This window comes from Miniopterus schreibersii, assembly GCF_964146895.1.
Source record: "Miniopterus schreibersii genome assembly, chromosome: 19".
Classification (NCBI taxonomy): Eukaryota; Metazoa; Chordata; class Mammalia; order Chiroptera; family Miniopteridae; genus Miniopterus; species Miniopterus schreibersii.
The window spans coordinates 32,485,827-32,507,840 of record NC_138119.1 but is presented as its reverse complement, the minus strand read 5'-3'; the positions used below and the strand labels follow the sequence as shown (position 1 = coordinate 32,507,840).

Sequence of the window (22,014 nt, the reverse complement as noted above, 5' to 3'; positions counted from 1 at the left end):
GTTCTTTGTATATTTTGGAGGCAATCTTTTATCAGTCGTGTATTTTTGCAAAGATTTTTCTCCCAGTCTGTTACTTGTCTTTCAGTCTCTTAACAGTGCTTTCACAGAGTGGAAATTTCTGGTTTTTATGAATTCAACTTATCAGTGTTTTTGTTCATAAATTGTGCATTTGGTGTTGTATCTAAAAAGTTACCTGGATTTTCTCCTATGTTATCTAGGAGTTTTATAGCTTTTGCATTTTATATTTAGGTCTGTGATCCATTTTCATTTTTGTGACAAGTGTAAGGCCTGTGTCTAGATGTATTTTTTCATGTAGCTGTCCAGTTATCCCAGCATCATTTTTTTTTAAAATCTTCACATGAAGGTTTGTTTGTTTTTTCCATTGATTCTAGAGAGAGAGTAAAGGAGAGGCGGGGAGAAAGAGAGAGGAACACCAATGGGTTGCCTCCCATAAGCGCCTGACTGGGACTTGAACCCACAACCTGGGTATGTGCCCTGACTGGGAATCGAATCCTCAACCCTTCAGTATATACAGGACTGTGCTCCAACCACTGAGCGATACTGGCCAGGGTGTCCCTGTGTCATTTATTGAAAACACTATCCTTTCTCCATTGAAATTGCCTTTGTAGTAAAAAATTAGCATATAACTACAGTCTGTCCTCTGCATACAGGGATTCCCAACCTTGGAGTTGATGTTTGAACGTGGGTTTGAACTGTGTGGGTCAATTGGAAATATCCACATATGAGAGGACCTGCGCAGTTCAAAGCTGTGTTGTTCAAGGGTCAACTGCATTTTATGGGAAGAACCTCAAGGACTTTTTTTGCCCCTTGTTTCTAATTGGCGTGCAACTCTTTGTCTTTCTTAAGCCAGCTCTACAGTTATTCTAGACAGTTTTTCTAAACCTATGTATAACCGTGTATTTCTGAAATAAAAATGATTGTGAAAATATTGAAACTTTTGTTAGAGAAGAAATGTTAGTATGTCAGAAATGTAGATTTAGCAAGTATCTTGTGTAAAGTAATCTAAGTCTCATTAATAATCTAAAAGTAGATAATTTGCTGAGTTAGCAGTGCTTGCTTAATTTTATGCTGAAGCAGTGTAACAAGTACCACAGAGACTACAAAAGAAAGAAGGGCATGGCTATCCTTAACAAAAGATTGACATTTTAGATGAGAATGTACATCATGACATAAGAATAAAATATGATTCAGAGTGTTTACAAGGGTCTGTGTAGGCAAATACTATTGAAATTTGGTTTTAATAATTTCATTAGATGATTTGGAGGAGGAAATTGGAAGAATGTACCTGAAATACTTTAATTCATTGTTTCCTCATTTTAGGATTGCATTTTAAAGGCGATTTCTGTGATTGAGTTGTCTTTTGGAAGAATAAATCCATTTCAAGAGGACTTGAAGCTGGTCCTCACCTTGAGGAAGCAGTGGCTTGTTTTCAAGAAGCCACATCTGATCTCAGGATCTACCCAGCATGCCTAATCAAGGAGAAGACTGCTATTTCTTTTTCTACTCTACATGTACCAAAGTAAGAATTGCAGTCCCTAAAATCAGTTCTTTCTCTGGTTTCCCTAATAAAATTGAGTAAGATATTTTCAGTATACTAAGTTGTTTTCATGCTCTGTTTTACTGACTCTTTATTATCTGTTGTCAGTTTTTTAGTAAAGGATAGCATTCCTAGGTGGATTTATTCTTTGTCATGTTGTTTCCCTCTTCGTTTTACATTCATGTTCTACAAAAGTGAAATGGTCTCTTACCTGTAATTAATGTGTTCAGGGTGCCTTTGGAATTAGGAGCACTTTGGCCTGTGGCTTATCAACTTTGATTTTATTTGCTTGGTATTAAATGAGTGGGTGGGTTGTATTGTACTTCTAGAAACTGCCATGGGTTGAATTTGGCTTCAGATTTCCTACTGAAGACTAAAGTCATCTTCCAAGTATGCTTTTGTAGCTTTTTGCTTTTCTTTATCAAAACTTCCCTGTTTTCTGCTTGATTGTACTACAGCTCCATTTAGATTAATCTGTTTTCTGTTGTTCCTTTATAACTAATTCTATAAATGTACATGTTGTTACAAAAACTTTTCTTAAATCATCTTGGTGCTGTGTTTAAAATTAAGTTTTCAGCAAAGCCCTGATCTTACATAGCAGTTTGCTCAATTGTAGTATTTTGATAATACTGTTGTATGAAGTATAGAGTGAAGCATAAAACTATACGTAAGTCCTTATCTATTAACTTCTTTCTGACCTTTCATCAAAAACTAATCACAGTAGTTGGGATAAATGAAACAGTTTGAAGATGAACTGTATAATGTATTTTTAAAGAGTATCTAATACTCCCACTTGTCCTTTTTTTTTTTTTTATATGTCTCGGTTTCAGAGAGAGGAAGGGAGCGGGGAGAGAGAGAGAAACATCAATGGTGAGAGTCACTGATGGCTGCCTCCTGCACGCCCCCTACTGGGAACCGAGCCTGCAACCTGGGCATGTGCCCTGACTGGGAATCAAACCGCGATCTCCTGGATCCTAGGTCGATGCTCAACCACTGAGCCACACCCAGCCAGGTCATTTCTCAGATTGTGTCATTCATGTTGTCAGACAAGATGAAGGGTGTTGTCAGGAAATAGGCTGTAGAAAATTATAAACTTATTGACCTCTTCTTGTTTAGTTATCCCGCCTCAGTTGTCTTCTATCTTATCTCTCCTTACTCCTTTCTATTTGTCTGGATGCCAGGAAACTGTTATAATCATTTCACTTGGGATCTGTTTCATTATCACAGTTCTTTTCTATATTATTCTCTTTGTTTACAGGGTGACAGCTGTCCATTCCGTCACTGTGAAGCTGCACTAGGAAATGAAACTGTGTGCACATTATGGCAAGAAGGACGCTGTTTTCGACAGGTGTGCAGATTTCGGCACATGGAGATTGATGTAAGTATTGAATTTATATTATAATTAAATAGGTTGGTGTATGATGGGCCAATCAAAAATATAAGGGGAAAATGACATTTTATATAACGTGTGAGTTACATTTTAAAAAATGATCCAGTGAAATTTCTGTCATTATTATAATGTTCACTTAATACCTGCATGTTACAGAGTACAAATTGGTATCTTTTTTCTGGAAGACAGTTTGGTAATATCTAATGTGTAAAAATTATGTATGTATATTTGGGAAGTATTTGCATATCTTTATTTTCAGACAATCTCAAACTTAAAAGTTACAAGTACACATAAAACTTTTTCTAAGACATTTGGGAGTAAATTACTGACATTGCCTTTCACTTCCAAATATTTTCATGCGCATTTCTTACAAACAGGAAGGACATTTTCCTATATAACCATAATACAGTACTCAAAATTAGAAAATTAGCAGTGATATATGACCTTCATTTAATCCTCATATCCAACTCAAGTTTTGCCATTGCACCAGTAATGTTGTTTGTTGCAGAAGGAGCGTGTCCAGAGTCAAGTGTAGTTGTCGTCGCCCTTCATTGATGGTGCTGGCACTTGGGTAGTTACAGGTCAGTTGTTTTGTAGAACGTCCCTCAGTTGCAGTTAGTCTGATAGTTCCTTGCAACTGCTTTGAGGTGGTGTTTTGGCAGGAAAACCTCCGAGTTGCTCCTGTTGTTGCCCCCCCCCCCCCGTCGCCCACGTTGCCAGGTGGCTGACTCTTTAACTCTTTATCCTCGTCCCCGACGTGTTTCCTCAGAGCGAAGGGGCGGGGGGAAACATTGGTCAGTTGCCTCCCATACGTGCCCCATCCGGGGGTCAAACCCGCAGCCTAGGCATGTGCCTGCCTGGAACTGAGCCTGCAGCGTTTCGGGGTTCAGGACGATGCTCTGCCCTCCTGAGCCCCTGGCCGGGCCGGGGGCATCAGCTTTAACTGTCCCTAACAGATGATGCTGGCCTTGGTCACCTGGTCAAGGTGGTACCGACCAGACTGCTGTGCTGGAAGTTTCTCTTTTTTGTAATAAGTTTTGTGAGAGGTACTTTGAGACCCTGTCATTATCCCATTTCTCATCAAACTTTCCATTTTTTTCAGTGATGTATTTGCATTTGTGCAAACCCGTGGTTTCCTGTTTTATTCAGTGTGTTGTGCTCCGTTACTATCATCATATTTTGTCCTCAGATAGACCTAGATTTGGCCGGGGAGGGCCCTTCAAGCTGTTTTTGTATGTGTGTCCTTTGGATGTTTCCATAATTCTTTGTGCACCTCTTTACTTTCTGGCTTAAAGTTTTTCTAGGCTCTGTACTTTTCCTCCCTGAGCCTTGGAATCAGCCGTATCTCCAAGGAGCTTTGGTGGAAAATAGTATATAGAAAGGAGACTTGAGCTGCTCTTGTAGGGCTTCTGCTTCCAGGCCTACAGTGGACAGGAGGAGGAAATACATAAGTTATATACATACACACATTTATATCATCATTTATTACTTTATGCTTATGTATTGAAAATCATGAGTTCACATAGATGCCTCCAATTCACAAACACTACAGGTATCTCCTTTTGCATACTTGTAATTCTCTTTTCTGAAAGTGAGAAACTTGGTTTCCATTCTCCTTAATATTATTTGATCAGTCCCCTAGTTACGTAATACAGTACTGTATCCCAGTCTCTTCCTTCCTTTCAGGTTTTGACATCACACATGAGGCTGCTTCTCCACAGGGACATCTTTCTCACCTTGTTTCAGTGCCAACACCATGTACCAGGTCTCCCCCTTGCTTCGTCGTGAGGACTCCTTCCTCAGCCTGCTTGGACCTCAACATCCTATTCTGGAGCCCTCTCCCCCACATGGATGCCCTTTTCACACCCTTCGCCTCTGATACTCTGTTGGGCAGCCCTCCTCTGTGAGGTGCTCACTCTCACCCTGTTCCTTCTCTGACTCTGCACCAGGTCCCCACTCAGGAAGACCCTGCTTATTCTTGGATGCTCATTCTGGGCAGACTCTCCAAGAGTACACCCTCCTCAACCAGCATTGGGATCCCTTCTGTACAGAAGTCTTGCTTTCCTTGCTCACCCTGCTCAGGCTCCAGCACTGTGCCAGGCAATCCTCTTATGTAATTGTTATACGAATGGGTTCTGACACCCTTTGCCAGTCCCACCTTGTCAAGTAGACTCCATCTCAGTCGTCTCTTAACTCCCTGTTCTACCACATACCCTTCCCTTTTTCAGCATAAATACCTGCCCTCTCTTAGCCTTACCTAATGACTTTGGACTAATTGTTTGAGGGGTGGTGTAGGAAGGAAGAGACTAAATATGTAGTTTGTATGCCTGGGCTCATATATGTACTCTGGTTTAGTTCCAGATTTATAGTCTTTTTAACTGTCTTCTGTGCTGCCTCTCTTCCAAATAGCAGGGAATTCACTAACATTCCGACAGGAATACTCTATAACTTTTGAAAAGTCACGTTGTAACACTGCTGGCAGAGTTTGTAAATTGGCACAACTCCTAGGATAGATGTGTCAGGGTCTCTAAGGAGATCTACATTTAGAGATTCTCTAGAAGAACTCATGGGACTCAGCATATAGTTGTGTTCCTGGCTGAGGCTTATTACGGTGATGCAGTGAGGTTACGCTGTCTGATCGTAAGAGGTAAGGACACAGGCAGTTTGGAGGGATCCGTGTGTGGGTTTCTTTGTGATCTGTCCCTCCCATAAGAGGTCACACAGTGAACACTTCCTCCAGCCCTGAAAATGCGGCAGTATATATGTGACTTTCTGCCCAGGGAAGCCCATGAGAGACCCAAAGTTTTCATTGGGGTGGGTTCCGTAGGCACCCTCTACCAAATACATACCAAACTCCAGACTCTCAGAAGATGGGAGGTGTTCTGCAGAAGCTGTATTTGCATAAGCTGTCTTGGTACGTTCTGAGTGCCCCGAGTTTCCACGTGCCAGCCAAGGGCCAGCCTTGCGAGCAGGCTAAGGATAGCAGTTTTAGGGCTACTGTGTTAACTTTTCTGCACAGAGACTTATTTGACTACATCTTACAAAACTATTATACCTGTGTTTCATGTGCAAAATGAGGTACAGAATTACTTTTTGTGGCATAATTTGTATTAGTAAAGTATGAAACAACCTAACCTTCATTTAAAATAAATTTTACTGCATTCATGTGGTGGTGTGCTGGGCAGCTGTTAACAAAAATTTTTAAAGGGAAACTACTTAAATTGATATGTAAAGATCAGGATATATTATCAGTGAAAAGGGAGCAGAAAAAGGTGTATAATATGCCACCATATGTAAAAAAGAGAGGGAAAAATCTATTTTTACTTGCATGTGCATTTTAAAAATCAAAGCACTGTATAAAAGAGAAACTTAACACTGGCTATTGGGGTGGGAACAGTTTTGGGAAGGAACCTTGTTACTGTAAACCCCTTCTATATGCAATTTTTATTCGTGGGTTCCATATTTGCAGATTTGTCTGCTCGCTAAAATTTATTTGTAACCCCCAAATCAATACTTGCTTTCGTGGTCCTTCACAGATGTGTAGATCACTGAAAAATTTGAGTCTCCTGAGTCACCAAATGTACACATTTTCAGCTGAGATCCAACAAGGCAATACTCAGCTCTCTTGTTTCAGCTCTCGTAGTGTAAACAAGTGTTCTTTTTGTGGCCTATTTTAGTGTGACCCCCTTTTTGGGTGATTTTTGGGTTTGAAATGGCCCCCAAGAGTAGTGCTGCAGTGTTGTGTAATGTTCCTAAGCACAGGAAAAGAAAACGTGTAACAGATAAAGCTTCATTCAAGTGTGAGTTACAGTGTGTTGGCCTTGAGTTCAGTATTACTGAATCAACGATATTAAATAAGTTGTCTTTAAACAAAAACACACATAAAAACAAGGTTGTATAGTGATCACTTGTATTGTGACCAGAAGCTTGTAGGAACCTAACTCTGTATACCTTTGGTCTGTGTGCTGTATTACCTATTAAAAATTTAAAGAAATAATCATGTTAGAGAATGTTCCTGTGGAGAATGTGTTGCTAAATGAAAAATGTACAGAATTATATGAAATAACCTTTCTTTTAAGTGTGCATCTACACATTTACATTTTTTAAGAAAAAGAATTATATACCAAAATAAGTGATTCTTTTTGGGTAATAGTATAATAGGCACTTCTATTTTTCCAAGTCGTCTTTATTGTTGGTGTATTATTTTCATTTCGAAACAAAATCCAGTAAGTGCATTAAACAGGTCAACTAAATGTCGTGTGATTATTGCATATGGAGGATACTAGTATAGAAGTCATCCAATAATTTGAAAATTGCTTCTGCGAAAGGAGTAAAAACTTAAGCAAACTTAGGCTTAGGAGCAAGGAAGATTGTTATTAGGTTCTGCCTTGAGGAAGGAGGGCTTGAGTAATTACTGTTATTCTTATCTAAAAAACAATGGTAACTATTATACCTACCTTTTGAGTGTGACAGGAACTAATAAATTTTATCCAAAGGTAAATGTACTTGATGTAGTTTTTAAAAATAGGTAAGTATACATGTGGCAGTAAACTCAAGACATAAATTTTTAAAACAGTTTTTGCCAAATTGCCTTTTAAAGCTGATGAGCTACTTTACATTTCCATTATAAGTACACGGACTGCATGATTCTTTCACATCCCTACCAACACCATGTATTATCACATTATCAGTCTCAGTATGGTAGACTTTGATCTTTGCCCTTTTTTATACATTTAAGAATTTTTTTGTAATGGCCATTATTTCTTTGTTTCTTTCCTCCATATTTTAACATTTTTGAAATAATCCTGCTGTTCCTTCCTGGAATTTTAAACCTTTGGCTGCTTGTAATGATGAGACATCAACATAATGCAGGTTATTAATTAGAAGTTAGTTACTTTTCAGAAATGCTTATCAGGTTTTGTTTTTTTTTCCTTTATTGAACTATTCTTTAAAGTGTATATAGAAATATACTTGAAGAATTTTCACCAAGTGAGTAATATACTTAACCAGCACTAAATCCCCAGAAGACAAATGACCAAGTTAATACAGTTCACACTTCATTTTTTATTTGGAAACTATGTTTTTCTCTCTTACAGAAGAAACGCAGTGAGATTCCCTGTTATTGGGAAAATCAACCAGTGGGGTGTCAAAAACTAAACTGCGCTTTCCATCACAACAGAGGACGTTATGTGGATGGCCTTTTTCTACCTCCAAGCAAAAGTGAGATGTTTTTAATTTTAAAAGAATACTTACTATATAATGAATACCTGCTATGCACACTGTTCAAAGTACTTTATATACTTGCCCTTCTTTTACTGTTGTGGGAAAGTGGTATTATTTCCACTTTACAAATAAAGGAACCCAACTTTATTAAGGTTAAGTGATTTGTATGGTTACAAACCAGTAAGTATCAGAGTCACAATCAAAACTGTTGCCAGTGCCTGGCCAGTGTGGCTCAGTGGTTGGGCGTCGCCCCATGAACCACGAGGTCACGGTTCAATCCCCAGTCCTGTGGGTTTCTGACTCCATCCCCGGCAGGAGGCAGCCAGTTGATCATTTTCTGTTGTCATTGATTTCTCTCTGCCTCTCCCTGAAATCAGTAAAAACATATTTAAATTAAAAAAAAAACTTACAAAAAGCCATGTTGCCTTATAAGTGTTTCTTGGCATTACAGTTCTAGCTTCATTCCCACAGTTCTAGCTTCATTCCCAGACCCATAGAGGTTTTTGACTTCTTTCTGTCTCTCTAATCCTCACCCAAGGACATGCTTAGAGACGGGGGTGGGGGGTGGGGGGGGGTGGAGAGAGAAACAGATTGGTTGCCTTCCGAACACACCCCAACCGGGGATCAAACCTGTAACCCGAGTATGTGCCCTGACTGGGAATTGAACCAATAACGTCTTGGTTGGTGCACAGGCTGATGCTCCAACCAACTGAGCCACTCTGGCTGGGCAGAAGTTTTTTACAGAAACTTGATTTTCTCAGAGGGTTTGGCAGATCTGTTCTTCCACCTGTTTTATAAAATAAAGGTTTATTGAAATGAAGCCATGCCCATTCATTTTTGTATTTTCAGTGGCCACATTTTGTGCCACTGCTACAGAGTTGAGTAGTTGAGACAGAGATCTGTAGAGCCTATAATATTTGCTATCCAACTTTTTACAGAAGAGGTTTGCTAACCCTGCTATAGACTAATCTAAAATAAAGCTTACACTCTACCAAAAGCTAGTATTTATTTCCAAAGTCCCATATAAAGTAATTTCCTAGTGGAATGATCAACCATTTGAAAACCACATCTGCCCTGTGATTAAAATTTGATGGCTACATATTTTCACATTTAAGGGGGGGGGGGGGGGTAGGCCTCTCCTTTCTGGTTTGGCTCACAAGTGTTACCTGTTATCTCTTAAAAGCTACTTCTTGCTGAGGAAAAATCCTGGAGTTACAGTATTAAAATTACATGTCTAGAATTTACAGTCACTCTGCATCTAGCCTTCTGTTTATTCTATGTTTTGAGTGCCCACTTTGAGTGTGTTTACGTACATTGAAGAGTTAACCTAAAAGCCACATTTTTCCCTCCTTGGAAGTTTAGAACCTAATTGAGGAAATGGGGAAGTTAAATAAAAACACATTAAATGTTCATAAGGAAAATGCACCCACTTGAATTGGGATTGTATCTTCTGTTTTTAATTTATGACTAATTTTGTATGTCTAGCTGTGTTGCCCACTGTGCCTGAGTCACCAGAAGAGGAAGTGAAGGCTTGTCAGCTCACAGTTCAACAGAACAAATTGTCTGTTCAGTCTAATCCCTCCCCTCAGCTGCGAAGTGTGATGAAAGTAGAAAGTTCAGAGAATGTTCCTAGCCCCACACATCCACCAGTCGTGATCAATGCTGCAGATGATGATGAAGATGATGATGGTACATTTTAGTTCTTTCTTTAAGGCAAATCAGTGATGAGAGTCACTTAATGAATGAGACAGAATTAGGATTAAAGCTCTAGGCCTTGTTTTTAATTGTAAATTTGCCTTAAATGTTAATATAGATCAGTTTTCTGAGGAAGGTGATGAAACCAAAACACCTACCCTGCAACCAACTCCTGAAGTTCATAATGGTTTACGAGTGGCTTCTGCCCGGAAACCTGGGGTCTGTTTAAAACAAGGTAAGAAGAGGCTTTATTGATGCTGGCTCCCACTCAAATCTTACAGCACTATTGAATGTGTCCAAACTATTTTAAATTTAGTTTACGATGACCACCACCTCCCTCTTCTCTGCCCCCGTTAAACATACACAGTCATACTTCCTCTTTCTTTCTTAGAAAACATCTGAACACCTGCTGTATACAAATAAAATGCAAAGGTGGAAAAGGTGCTAGTTCCTCATGTGATTTCTATTTGCATTTCTCAGGTGAATGTTTGAATTTTGGAATAAAAACTCTTGAGGAAATTAAGTCAAAGAAAATGAAGGAAAAATCCAAGAAGCAAGGTGGTGAGTTACTAGTTTTGACCAGATGGTTGAATGTTGCTAGAAAAAAATAATAAGGGCACGTCCAATAGTGAGGACCCTGGCCGCAACCAGAATGAACTCGAGTGTATGACTGATTTGACGTAAAACACAGATTTAAGTCATGGTTGCTCTTATAATTCATTGCAACTGTGTTTCAGTTCCTAACTATTCATAGCTAAGCACTGCAATTAACCCAAAAGAACTTGTTTATCCTGAGAAATAAAGCATATTAAAAAAAGAAATACTTTATTTTGTAGTAGATTAACTCTTCCCAGGAGCTGCTAGGACTTTCTTCTAGAGCTTGTCTCAGCCTGGTTGATTTATATATTTCCAACCCTAAAAATTATTGTCAAAGTAATATTTAGAGAGAATCAAGTGGTTGATTCTTAAGTACCCTTTTGGTAAAACTTTTTCTATAGGAAGCTTGGAGTTGTGTTTTGCATGTAATTGAATATAGATGAAAAAGATTGAATTGACAAACCTGAGAGCTGGTGTGCTTCTGAGATTAACTTTAGAATAATGTTAGCCTTGTTGGTAAATAAAAGTAGATTGAGAGCCTAAGTCATTGGAAACAGTTTTATGTTTTCTTTACATATTGTGCCAAAGGAAGACAGGAAGTGGGGATCATCTCCCCTTCTCTCACCACCACCCCTGTAGGCAAACAGGAACAGAAGCTGATTGGCTTGTAGTCCAGTGGTCTGTGTTGGACTTACCTGGTCACAAACCAAATTTCTTGACTTGCGATGGCTTTATTTTTCATAAATTATTTGCTCTTCTTTGACTCGCTTTATTCAGAAGATTCTTCGGGGGTTTCCAGTCTTTTACTTCAACCTCAGCCCATTCCAGGTCCTGAAAAAGAGAATGTCCGGACTGTGGTGAGGACAGTAACTCTGTCCAACAAACAAGGTGAGATACTCAGGCTGCAGAGTTGTCAGGCTGCTCCTGAGGGACTGAGAGAGCAGTATTCTTGTGTGCATCTTACCTTTGATGGATTTGCAGAAAGAGTTCAGTATGTTGATGGATGAAAAGAAAAGTTAGTGCATTTGACTCTGCTGTTAAAAAGGTTGAAATTCTTACTTAATGCAGGTCTCACATTTATGTATATTTAATTTTTACATTTACTGTTTATTTGTATCTGCTCACCAAATTTATTGACTGCCCATTATGGATAAAGAATTGTTATAAACCCTTTAAGTTATAGAAATATTTCCTGTAATAGTTTTAAATTTAGTAAGGAATGGGACACAAGTAATTATAATATGCAGATATATTTAAATATTTGTGCCATTCAAACAACAAAGAATTAGGAGAAAGCGCTCACTTCTGGAGTGATCAAAGAAGGTTATAAGAATGGAGTATGATGTATTTTTTTAATTTTTGAGGGTGTTTATTAAAGCTGAGGACAGTGAAATAAGGGCCTAGGGTAACAGGAGACGGACTAGGTGGGAAAATGAGCCTAGGCTAGGCTGCTTTGGCTCACTAAGAAGTCAGAGAAAAGGGGGCAAGCAAAAGTATAGATTGAGTTTATAATCAATTGGTTAGAACACAACTTGTCTTTGTATACTTGGCTCCTATTAATAATTATGACTATGCTATTGCTTCCCTTTGGACTGTTCATTTGGCTATTTAAATTATTCTTTAATATGTTAATTTTTTTTTTAATGTGATAGTCTCCCTTAAGGCTGAGATCTGATTTTCAAGAGACTAGATGGACTTATGTTAATATTGGTGCATACTTTGTACCCATTAGTAGTTACTGAATACAGAAAAATTGGCTAATGGTACAGAAATTCTGTTTTTGCTATTTCAGGAGAAGAACCCTTGGTAAGATTGAGTCTCACCGAGAGACTGGGGAAACGAAAACTTTCAGTAGGTGAGATAAGTTTTGTACATATCCTTTGTTTTTAGCTTGTTTATGCATTTATATGATACCTCCTCCAAACTTCTCTTTACATAAGTAAGTGCCCTGTCATATTGATTTGTAGTCCCCTTGTATTCTTGGCTGAAAGCACATTTAAAATTTTTTCATGTTTTTCACATGTGCATTATACCTTTTATTGAAATCATAGAAATTTATAGTGTTATAATGTAACTCGATTATAGCCAGCATTTTAAAAAGCAATAAAGAATATGTGTTTCTATGGACAAATCAAAATTTGACTTTTTACAGGGAAAAGAGTGTTCGGTTAATATAAATTCAGCCACTGAGTTTATTAGTGCTAGTTTATATTTAGGGAAGTGTTTTACCTTATTACTGAATTGTTGTGTACCTACCCTAGTGTGTGCATCTCAAAAGATTTATTTTGAAAGTCTCTCTGACTTCAGAAGTTCCTTCATACTCTTAAAATGTGCTTGCAAATATGAAGTCTTACCTGTTTTGGGTTTTCTTTGACACTGTTCTCATTGAGAAATTTTAGGTAAAAAATACAGAAATAAGGTATTTTAATATCGGCATAAACGTAAACATTGTGAATTTTGGTTTCATATTTAAATTATCAGTGAAAGGAGAGAGAAAATCATACTCTGTGGAGAGTCAAGTTTTTAATGCATCCTGGAAAGATTGTATCTTCAGTCAAACAGTCCTAAAAAGAATTAACAACTTGTGACATTTAAACAACTTGTATTGAACAGTGTAATGTAATAAACCAGGAGTCGAGAAACTTTGTTCAGGTCTTGGCTCCATCACTAATTGGTGACTTGGCTAAGATAGAGAATATTTCATAACCTTAGATTTCTTATCTGGAATTGAAAAGAGGGCCTCTTTCACCTTCAGCATCTTCATGTCACAGAAAACTTTTTAATTTTGTGATTCTTTTGCTGTCCTCCTAATCCCTAGTGCATTAAACCACAAATGTACTTAGAATTTAGCAAGCAGCAAGTTAAGATTTTTTTGTACATGATGTTGTTTTTTTCATATATCCCTAATTCTGATTTTCAGTCTTAACCAGGACTTATAATCCTCCATTTGTAATTTTAGTCATTTATTTGGTTAATGTTAATTCATGCATTTTAATTTTTTGTCCCTTATTTTACTTCTTCTTTTCGGGACATTTTTATTTCTTGTCTAGCATTGAGTTCTAAGTAAGCTAGTAAATGAGCACCATATAAATGCAGAAAACTTAAGAAATATTCTATGTTGTCTGTTTTTGCTTGTATTTCTTGACCTTGCTGAAGGTTTACTTGGACTCTTAAACCTAGTTTCCTGTATTTGTAGGTGGCGACAGTGATCCTCCATTAAAGCGTAGCCTTGCACAGAGGCTAGGAAAGAAAGTTGATGCTTCAGAAACTGACAAAACACCAAAGAAAGGTACCTTTATTGTAATATACTTTGCGTGTGTGTAATCCTGACGTTTGTCTCCTATGATGTTAACAGATATATTTTGTCACTCTTTTTGTTCATGTAAATTAGATTATCTTCTGGTATACATTTTATTCATTCAACAAGCATTTGAGTGCTTGCTTTACTAGTTTCTAGGTAGATACCATTGGATAAAACAAACGCCATTACAGTCCTCAAGAGCTGTAGTATAATGGGAGATAGAAATAGTTGTATATATTCTGATAAATTCTGTGAGAGGGAAAGTATAACGTGTTGTAGAAACACAAAATTTGCAGCCAAATTCCCTTCCTCCTTGACAATCAATTCCATTGAAGACACTCATAACTAAAGAACATGTTTCAAACAGATTTAGGGGGAAAAGCCTTTTGACGTCAATAAGATTTTAGAAAGTTGTATGCTAACAAAATTATTTTACTAAATTTAATAGTTTCTGCTTTTCAAATCTAAAGAAAATTTTTTAAAGCTCTCCAGAGTGCTCTTAGGGAATTTATAATTTGCATAGAGAAGAAAGTTTAACACCTGAATACATTTTTAAAAAGCATTTGTATTAGAAATATAAGCCTAATTTGTGACCTTTGAAAAAGATATTTGACCTCTAAAAAGTCTGTTTAACTTTTGGGTTTTGGGGTTTTTTGGATTTTTTTACAGTTCAAGTTTCCAAGTCTCTAAAGGAACGGTTAGGTGTGTCAACTGGTCTCAACAATGAGGAGGCAGCAGGTAGGTAAACCCTAAGAGTAGCTTCTGATATCTTTTTCTTGCCATAAAATCTTTACTTTTTCTTCTATTTACTTGTCGAGTTAATGGTAAGGCTTATGGATTTTTGTTTCGTTTTGTGGTCTTAAGGAATTGATTACTCACTGTTATGAATTCTGTTTTTGTACTTAAAGATGGCATACTGATTTTTCATCATTGCATTGATAATAGGAAATTAAAAACAATCTAAATATCCAACAAAAGGGAATTAGATTAAGTTAAGGTAGTTATGTACTAAAATAATTGCTGTCATGAAAAGTCACGTTGTGAACAACAATAATGGAGAAAACTACTCGTACTGAATGAAGAAAGGTTACAAAAGAACACACCACTTTTGACCTTTTGCATTAGGGTAAAATAAGAATCTTTCTTTAAAAGTTTCTTATATTAGAAACATTCTCAGGAAGAAGTCCGTACATATGAGATAATTCCAATTTTGTAAAGATAAAAATATATGCCTAGAAAAAAACACTGCAAAAAAATACACTAAAATATTAACATTGGTTTTACCTGGGTGTTGAGATTTTAAGTAATTTTCATTTTCTTCTTTATATTCTTCCTGTACTTTAATTGTTGAATTTTTTAAATTGCAAGATACAACTACATAAACGTATCTATGTATACAATTTAAAGAATAATAAAAGGAACATTCAGGGACTCAACCATTTAGCTTTTTTATCCATTGCTGGATTCAGTTGGGTGCTTTTTAATTTTTGTATCTATATTTATGGATGGTATTAGCTGGGGCTTTTCCTGTTTCATTTTCTCCTTATTTTATTTGGATATTAAGATTTTATTGGAATTCATTAAAAGGGAATCGGACACGAAACATTCTTACTCTTTTTTCCTTTAATCCTCACCCGAGGACATTTTCATTGATTTTCAGGGGGCGACATTCACGTAGAGAGAAATATTGAGCAATTACCTCCCACATGTGCCTCAACTCAAGCTGGGGTCAGACCCACAGCCTAGCAAGTGTCCTGACTGGGAATGGGACAGTGGGGCCCACGACCTTTCAGGGCACTCCTGTCAATTGAGCCACTCCCACCAGGGCCGTTCTTAATCTTTTTGTAAACAAACTTTTGTTTTCTCTTTATGGAATTTTTTTTTGACAATAATCTTTTATTGAGAAGAGAATTTGTTCAGAAATTTTTGGTTAGTATTAATATCAGTATATTATAATACTAGTGTCTGTTCTGAAAATAACATGGACATTTATTTAGAGCACTGATAATTCCTTTACTTCTTTGATAATTACCTTGCAATCTTTAAGGACCTCAAAACCTAGGTTCCTGATCTTGTCTAAAATGATGAACAAAGTATAACATGGTCCCTCTCTGTTCTGCACCCTCCCACAGTCATTCGTAGAGTACCAGTGGGAACAGCAGCGAATTAGCCAATATTCCAGTGTTACACAAGTCCAGAAAGGACCGTTCACATTATACCCTGGTGTTCAACATAGGCTACCATACGGTGTGAATTGACCCCTTGAGTTGTGCACCATGGCAGGTTGTGGACATCTCTTTTCTCTGGGGAAGCAAGCCTCAAGCTGCTTATGTTGTGATTTTGAACCAGACCCAGGTTCCTATGGATGTCAGGCAGCTTCATGTATATTATCTCAGGAAATGCTCACAGCTGCTCCTGGGCTCTGGTGGAGGGACGGTGGCTTGGAGGAAATTGGAGTCATACAGGGAGGGCCATTTTTTCCCCATGCTTGCCTAACTGGTGACATTGTTCCCGTGTCCTGCGCTTCTTACTGGACAAACATTGGAGCTTTTGAAATAGGCTCCACCACCTGTTTTTTAACCTTGCCTTCATATTTTCTATCTCTGTTTTTTTTGCTTGACCTTTTATAATCTCTGCTTGGCTTTATTTTTCAGATTAGGAGTAGACAAATTTTTTCTGTATAGGGTCAGATAGTAAATATTTTAGGCTTTGCAGTCCACAATCTAGGTCACAACTACTCAACTCTGCCATTGTAGTGTGTAGCCATATGCAATATGTAAATGAAAGACCATGGCCAGATTTGGCCCATGGACTATTTAGTTTGCCAGCCCTTTTCTGGGTGGTTGAATTTTAACTAGCCTTGTCTTTTTTTATTATTTAGTCCTTCAGTTGGATTTCTTTTGGCACCTGTGTTCTTATTTTCCAAGAACTACTTATTTACTTATTTGTTATTTTTGTTGTTTTCTGATTTCTCTTTTTTCACTGATGTCAGGCCTCTTTGGGAGTCTAAATCTTTTTTTAAAAAAGTGTATATTATTTTTGTCTTCAGCACTTCTCTTTGTTTATTTTGGTTCATTTTTAATGTTTCTTTTCTATAATTATAAGTACCTGGCCTAGATTTCCTCTGTGAGTCTAAAGATCTTTTTTCCAAGTAGTCCTTTCTCCTGGCTGGGAGACGTGACTTAAAATGTCTGCCTAAGGGGTGGAGAGTGTACACTTAAAGGCAGCCTGTGTGGGTTGCAGGCTGGAAGGCTGGAGGCCCCTACAATTACCACAGTTAGAAAGACTTTCTTTCAGAGTGCAACTGATTTCTTTCCTTTTCTAGCTTTGCTTTTCAGTTTTCTTCCCCCACCCCATTCCTTTTTCTGCTTGGCATTTGTGAAAGCCTGAGATTTTTCATGCTCTACTTCTCTCCAGCCCTAGCATCCTTATGTGCTCCCTTCCCCAGCAGGTTCTCCTCCTCTTAGGGAGTAGTTCTCAGGAGAAGATCATGACTGGCCCAGCTGGTCGATAGGCCATCTTTAAATTTTTACCCACTGTTGCTTTTCATACTAGTTTGGCAGCTTTCTTTGGCTCTGCTGGGAAGAACATCTCACTTTTACAGTTCTTTTTCTGTTTTTTTCTGTAAATTCAGACATCTCTTTCTGTCTCAGAAATTGCTCAGGATTTAGGCTCTGCCAGTAGCATCTTTGGTTTCTGTTGCTATTGTTAATCCTCTGCCGAGGATAATTTTTCCATTGATTTCTAGAGAGAATAGAGGGGAGGGAGGGAGGGAAACACCCATGTGAGAGAGACACATCGATTGGTTGCCTCCCACACACGTCCCCCACTAGGGCTAGGAATGGAACCTGCAACTCCAGGTATATGCCCTTGACTGGGAATTGAACCCATGACCCTTCAGAGCATGGGTGAATGCTCTAACCACTGAGCCACACGGGCAAGGGTTATTTAGTCTACTTTTAATGTCTTCTCTTGTTTTGATGAAATTTTGATAGGGTAGGGAAATGATCACCATGGCACCACTCATATTGTACTTTATTGGAGTTATTTTGAGATCAGTGTACCATTTTGAAATGGAAGAACTTTTATTTTAAAAGCTTAAGGAAATAATTCAGTGAGTGCTTTCAATCTAGTGCACCCTGAACTAAAATAGTGTAGATAAGTGAATATAGTTACTGTTCTAATGAAGTATCTAGTGTGGTTGGAATACAATCAGTTATGGTACTGTGTGGTCAGTGTAGCAGACTGGATTTGGGAGTTGTCAGGTTTTAGACAAACTCAGTTAAAACTAACTGGGAAGCAAAAGAAATGAAGTCTGTAGGGACTATTCCTTGCAGAAGCAACAGCATATTCAAAGGTTCAGAACGTGATGTGTTTAAGGATGTAGAAGGATAATCTTTGGTTTTGATCTTTCATTAAAAGCTGTATTTAGTGATTAAATATGTGTGTTTATAATATCCAAATTCTTGATTTTTTCCCACATCACTTCAATATTTCTTTCTTTGTAGCCCTTCAGTAAGGAGGGCATGTATATCTGCCAAGTGTGAAATTTTCTCCTCAGTTTTAACAGATGAACAATGATTAATGTATTATTAAAAAATAGCTCTTCGTTGGCATGTCAGTCTCTGGGCCTTTCCCATTTTTCTTCTGTCTTGTCACCTGTTTTACTTCCTTTTCACCCTTTAAATATCACTTAAATATTACTTCCTCTGAAAAGCTTCCCTTAGCCAATTCCTAGACAGAAGTTGATGTTCTCCCTCTATGCTCCTGTATAGCATATTTCCTTTATCAAAGCCATCGTCATTACCATACTTTGTCGCTTAATTATTGACCTGTTCGACTGTAAGCTACATGTTGGCAGAGATTGTATTTTGCTGCGCATTACATTTGCAGCACAACATCCAGCACATGTTTATATCTGAGTGAATGGAAGAATTAATTTGTTGCTGTTTTTATTAGTAAGATTTATAATGACAAGTTTCTTCAAGTAGTAAGTGGCTTCCAGGTTCCTCAAGAATAGGCTCCTGAATAGAAGTCCAGATCAGTAGATTTTGCCTCTCTGGGAGTTTCCCTTGAGGGCTGTAGCTGAGACAAGCAGCATTCTGAGTTTGAGGCGGGAACTGCTATGCTTCTGATCATGTGCCTGCCTAAATGATGCCACTCTGCTGGACTCTGTCCTCAACCAAGAATAGAGATTGTAGCTCAGTAAGAGGTGAACTCCGAGTGACTTGTTTTTCCCTCTTGAAAACAGAGAGAGTTACTAAGGTTGGTGAGATCCACGTGAAGACATTAGAAGAAATTCTTCTTGAGAGAGCCAGTCAGAAACGTGGAGAACTGCAAACTAAACTCAAGACAGAAGGACCTTCAAAAGTTGATGATTCTACTTCAGGAGCAAGAAGCTCTTCCACTGTCCGAATCAAAACCTTCTCTGAGGTCCTGGCTGAAAAGAAACATCGGCAACAGGAAGCAGAGAGGCAAAAAAGCAAAAAGGATGTAACTTGCATCAAGTTAAAGACTGATAATGAAATTAAAAAAGCATCAGTTTTGCCACCGATAGTTGCCAACAAAGGACAATCAGAGGAGCCTGCAGGTAGAACAAAGTCTATGCAGGAGGTGCATATCAAGACGCTGGAGGAAATTAAACTGGAGAAGGCACTGAGGGTGCAGCAGAGCTCCAAGAGCAGCACCAGCTCCCAGCCTCAGCCTCAGCCTCAGCCTCAGCCTGAGGCCACCCCAGGGGCTAGGCGGCTCCGAATCACCAAAAAATCAGGTAATGAGAAAGAGCTTGGTCTGTAGCACCACTTCCCCAAATAACATTTCAAAGGGCAGTGCTCCACAGGACGTTCAGAGGAATTCTGTAAGAGATTTTCTTTACTCATGTAACCTGTGAGAACCACTGGATTAAGTGAAGTTCAGCTGTTTTTGTGTAGCAGCACTATATAGAGCTTTGATATTTTAAAGTACATATTGAAACTATGAGGACCAGTGGGTTTTATCTACAATTTTATTTGTCCTATCTTAGCATTACTTTCATTAGGAAAAGTTTTGTTTGATTTCATCTGTCCCGAAGTTGCAGCCTAAGTGAAATAACCGATGATGTGTTTGATGCAAATGTAGGTGTGAAAGAAGAGAAGAAACTTCAAGAGGAGAGCGAAGCTGCCTTTCAGACCAGTGTGGCTAGAGCAGAGGCTAAAGAGGCGAGTTCCTTTAAAGTCGTTGCATAGTTTCGTCTATGTTCAGGTGAAGGTTAGATGAATGGTAAAATGGGCTTTTTAGTTTTAGCTTATAATAAGTTTCTGTTTAACACTTCACTGATACATTACGTAAACAGTCTTTCACTATGTTTACGTTTTAAAGTTGTTTTCATTGGCCATCAGTGTTTTTTAAACTAAGTTTTTTTTCCTGCCTTTGAGAGTAATACCAATTCATTGTACTAAACTTGGGAATGTTTAATTTCAAAAGACTGAGAAACCCTATAATTACTGTCTACATGTAACCACCATTAGTTTTTTTCATGGGTTTCCTTCAAGCCTTTTGTTTATATACACATGTATGTGAACTCCTTTAGTCTTTGATTCATGTTTAGAATGTAATTGAGAATTTTACAGTGTATCATTTTGTAGCCTGCTTTAACTATACCACATTAATATTCTTCAAGATGTTTGTCTTTATTGACTATAGTGTTTTATAAATATAGTCTGTTTCTGGACTTTTAGATTTTGTTTTACCTATTAAGATAATGAACGTCTTTGTACGTTAGTGCTAAGTGTCTGATTATTTAAAATCATTTTTATTAGACTTAGGGTTCTGATTATCTAGCCTAAAGAATCGGTTTTTATTGTTGCACACATCTTTAATCTCTCACCTTTAGCTTGGTGGTGGTGGTGGTGGTGGTGGTGGTGGTGGGTGTGTGTGTGTTGGTTAATCCTCACCCGAGGATATTTTTTTCCATAGTAGAGAGAGTGGGAGGAAGGGGGGAGAGAGGGAAACATCACTGTGATAGAGACACATCGGTTGGTTGCCTCTACCCTAACTGGGGCCAGGGATCAAACCTGAGACCCTTCATTCCATAGGCTGACTCTCTAACCACTGAGCCAAACCGGCCAGGGCAGCTTGGTGGTTTTTATTTAATATCAAAGAACAAAAGCTCTCATATTTTGGATTATGTGAGACACTGCTTGATTTGAAACTTATAAATAGTAATTATTGTATAGGTTGGTAGAGGTATTTGATTTTTATTTTTATTTTTTTTAGAGAGGGGAAGGGCGGGGAAGAGAGAGTGAGAGACATCCACGTGAGAGCGAAACATCAGTCGCTGCCTCACCCCCCACCAGGGATTGAGCCCACAACCTGGACACATGCCCTGATCGGGAATTAAATTGGCAGCCTTTTAGTACATGGGATGACACCCATCCAACTGAGTGACACCAGCCAGGGCTAGAGGTACTAGATTTTAATTCTCTCATTTAAATTTATCCATAGGGTTCAAATGAGACAACAGGAGTTGGCATCACTAAAATTCAAGTCAAGAGATGTGAGACCATGAGAGAAAAGCACATACAGAAACAGCCAGAGAGGGGAACCTCGCAGAAGGAAAAATCAGTTTTGAAATCCCTTTGGGGAGATGTAGACTCTTGTAATAGCCAGATAGCAGAGAAGCCAGTGCTCACTACTGTGCCAGGCATCACACGGAACCTAACAAAGCGGTTTCCCACAAAGTCATCCCAGAAGGCAGAGGTAGAAACCTCAGGGATCGGCGACTCAATATTAAATGTGAAATGTGCAGCACAGACCTTGGAAAAAAGGGGTAAAGGTGAGTGTTTTTTCTAGTATGTCTTGCTTTAGGATCTCAAAGTTACCAAGTTTTAGTAATTCTCTGCAGCAATTGAGTTGAATTTCATTTGTCTTGTATCCTAGTCACACGAGTGGATAGTAAGTAACAGTTGTTATAATTCTATTTAAAAAGAAAAGTGGATGAGTTTCTTCCTCAGCATTTAAAATTGCTATTTAGAATTTTTGTTTGTTTGTTTAACTTTCTGTGGTGCATTTTCCCTCTGGTTTTGAGGAAAAACAAGGATTAGAAGAGCAGTGGCGAATTCAAGAGCCACTGAAAGGAATCATTTGAGAATATATTTACATGGTGGATATGTATCGTTCAAATCGCTTGTGGGTCGTTTTCAGTCTGAGTTTTTTTGTTGCTTTATTTTTTAATTATTTGTTGTACATCTAGTACTGTGAAGGAATTTTGGT

The 22,014-nt window shown here is 38.1% G+C and overlaps 1 protein-coding gene across 4 annotated transcripts in view; it reads left to right on the top strand.

The window, feature by feature from the left end:
* ZC3H11A (zinc finger CCCH-type containing 11A) overlaps positions 1-22,014 on the top strand; it is a 36,453-nt gene that overhangs the window by 11,146 nt on the left and 3,293 nt on the right. For all 4 annotated transcript variants that reach the window (XM_081120511.1, XM_081120510.1, XM_081120509.1 and 1 more), the window contains 13 exons: positions 1,342-1,540; positions 2,817-2,936; positions 8,045-8,168; positions 9,657-9,860; positions 9,985-10,101; positions 10,347-10,427; positions 11,241-11,351; positions 12,256-12,318; positions 13,660-13,752; positions 14,434-14,502; positions 19,016-19,534; positions 19,882-19,961; positions 21,247-21,577. In XM_081120511.1, coding sequence (XP_080976637.1) covers positions 1,487-1,540; positions 2,817-2,936; positions 8,045-8,168; positions 9,657-9,860; positions 9,985-10,101; positions 10,347-10,427; positions 11,241-11,351; positions 12,256-12,318; positions 13,660-13,752; positions 14,434-14,502; positions 19,016-19,534; positions 19,882-19,961; positions 21,247-21,577 — 1,966 coding nt within the window. In that variant the 5' untranslated portion in view covers positions 1,342-1,486. The remainder of the gene's footprint in view (positions 1-1,341; positions 1,541-2,816; positions 2,937-8,044; positions 8,169-9,656; positions 9,861-9,984; positions 10,102-10,346; positions 10,428-11,240; positions 11,352-12,255; positions 12,319-13,659; positions 13,753-14,433; positions 14,503-19,015; positions 19,535-19,881; positions 19,962-21,246; positions 21,578-22,014) is intronic.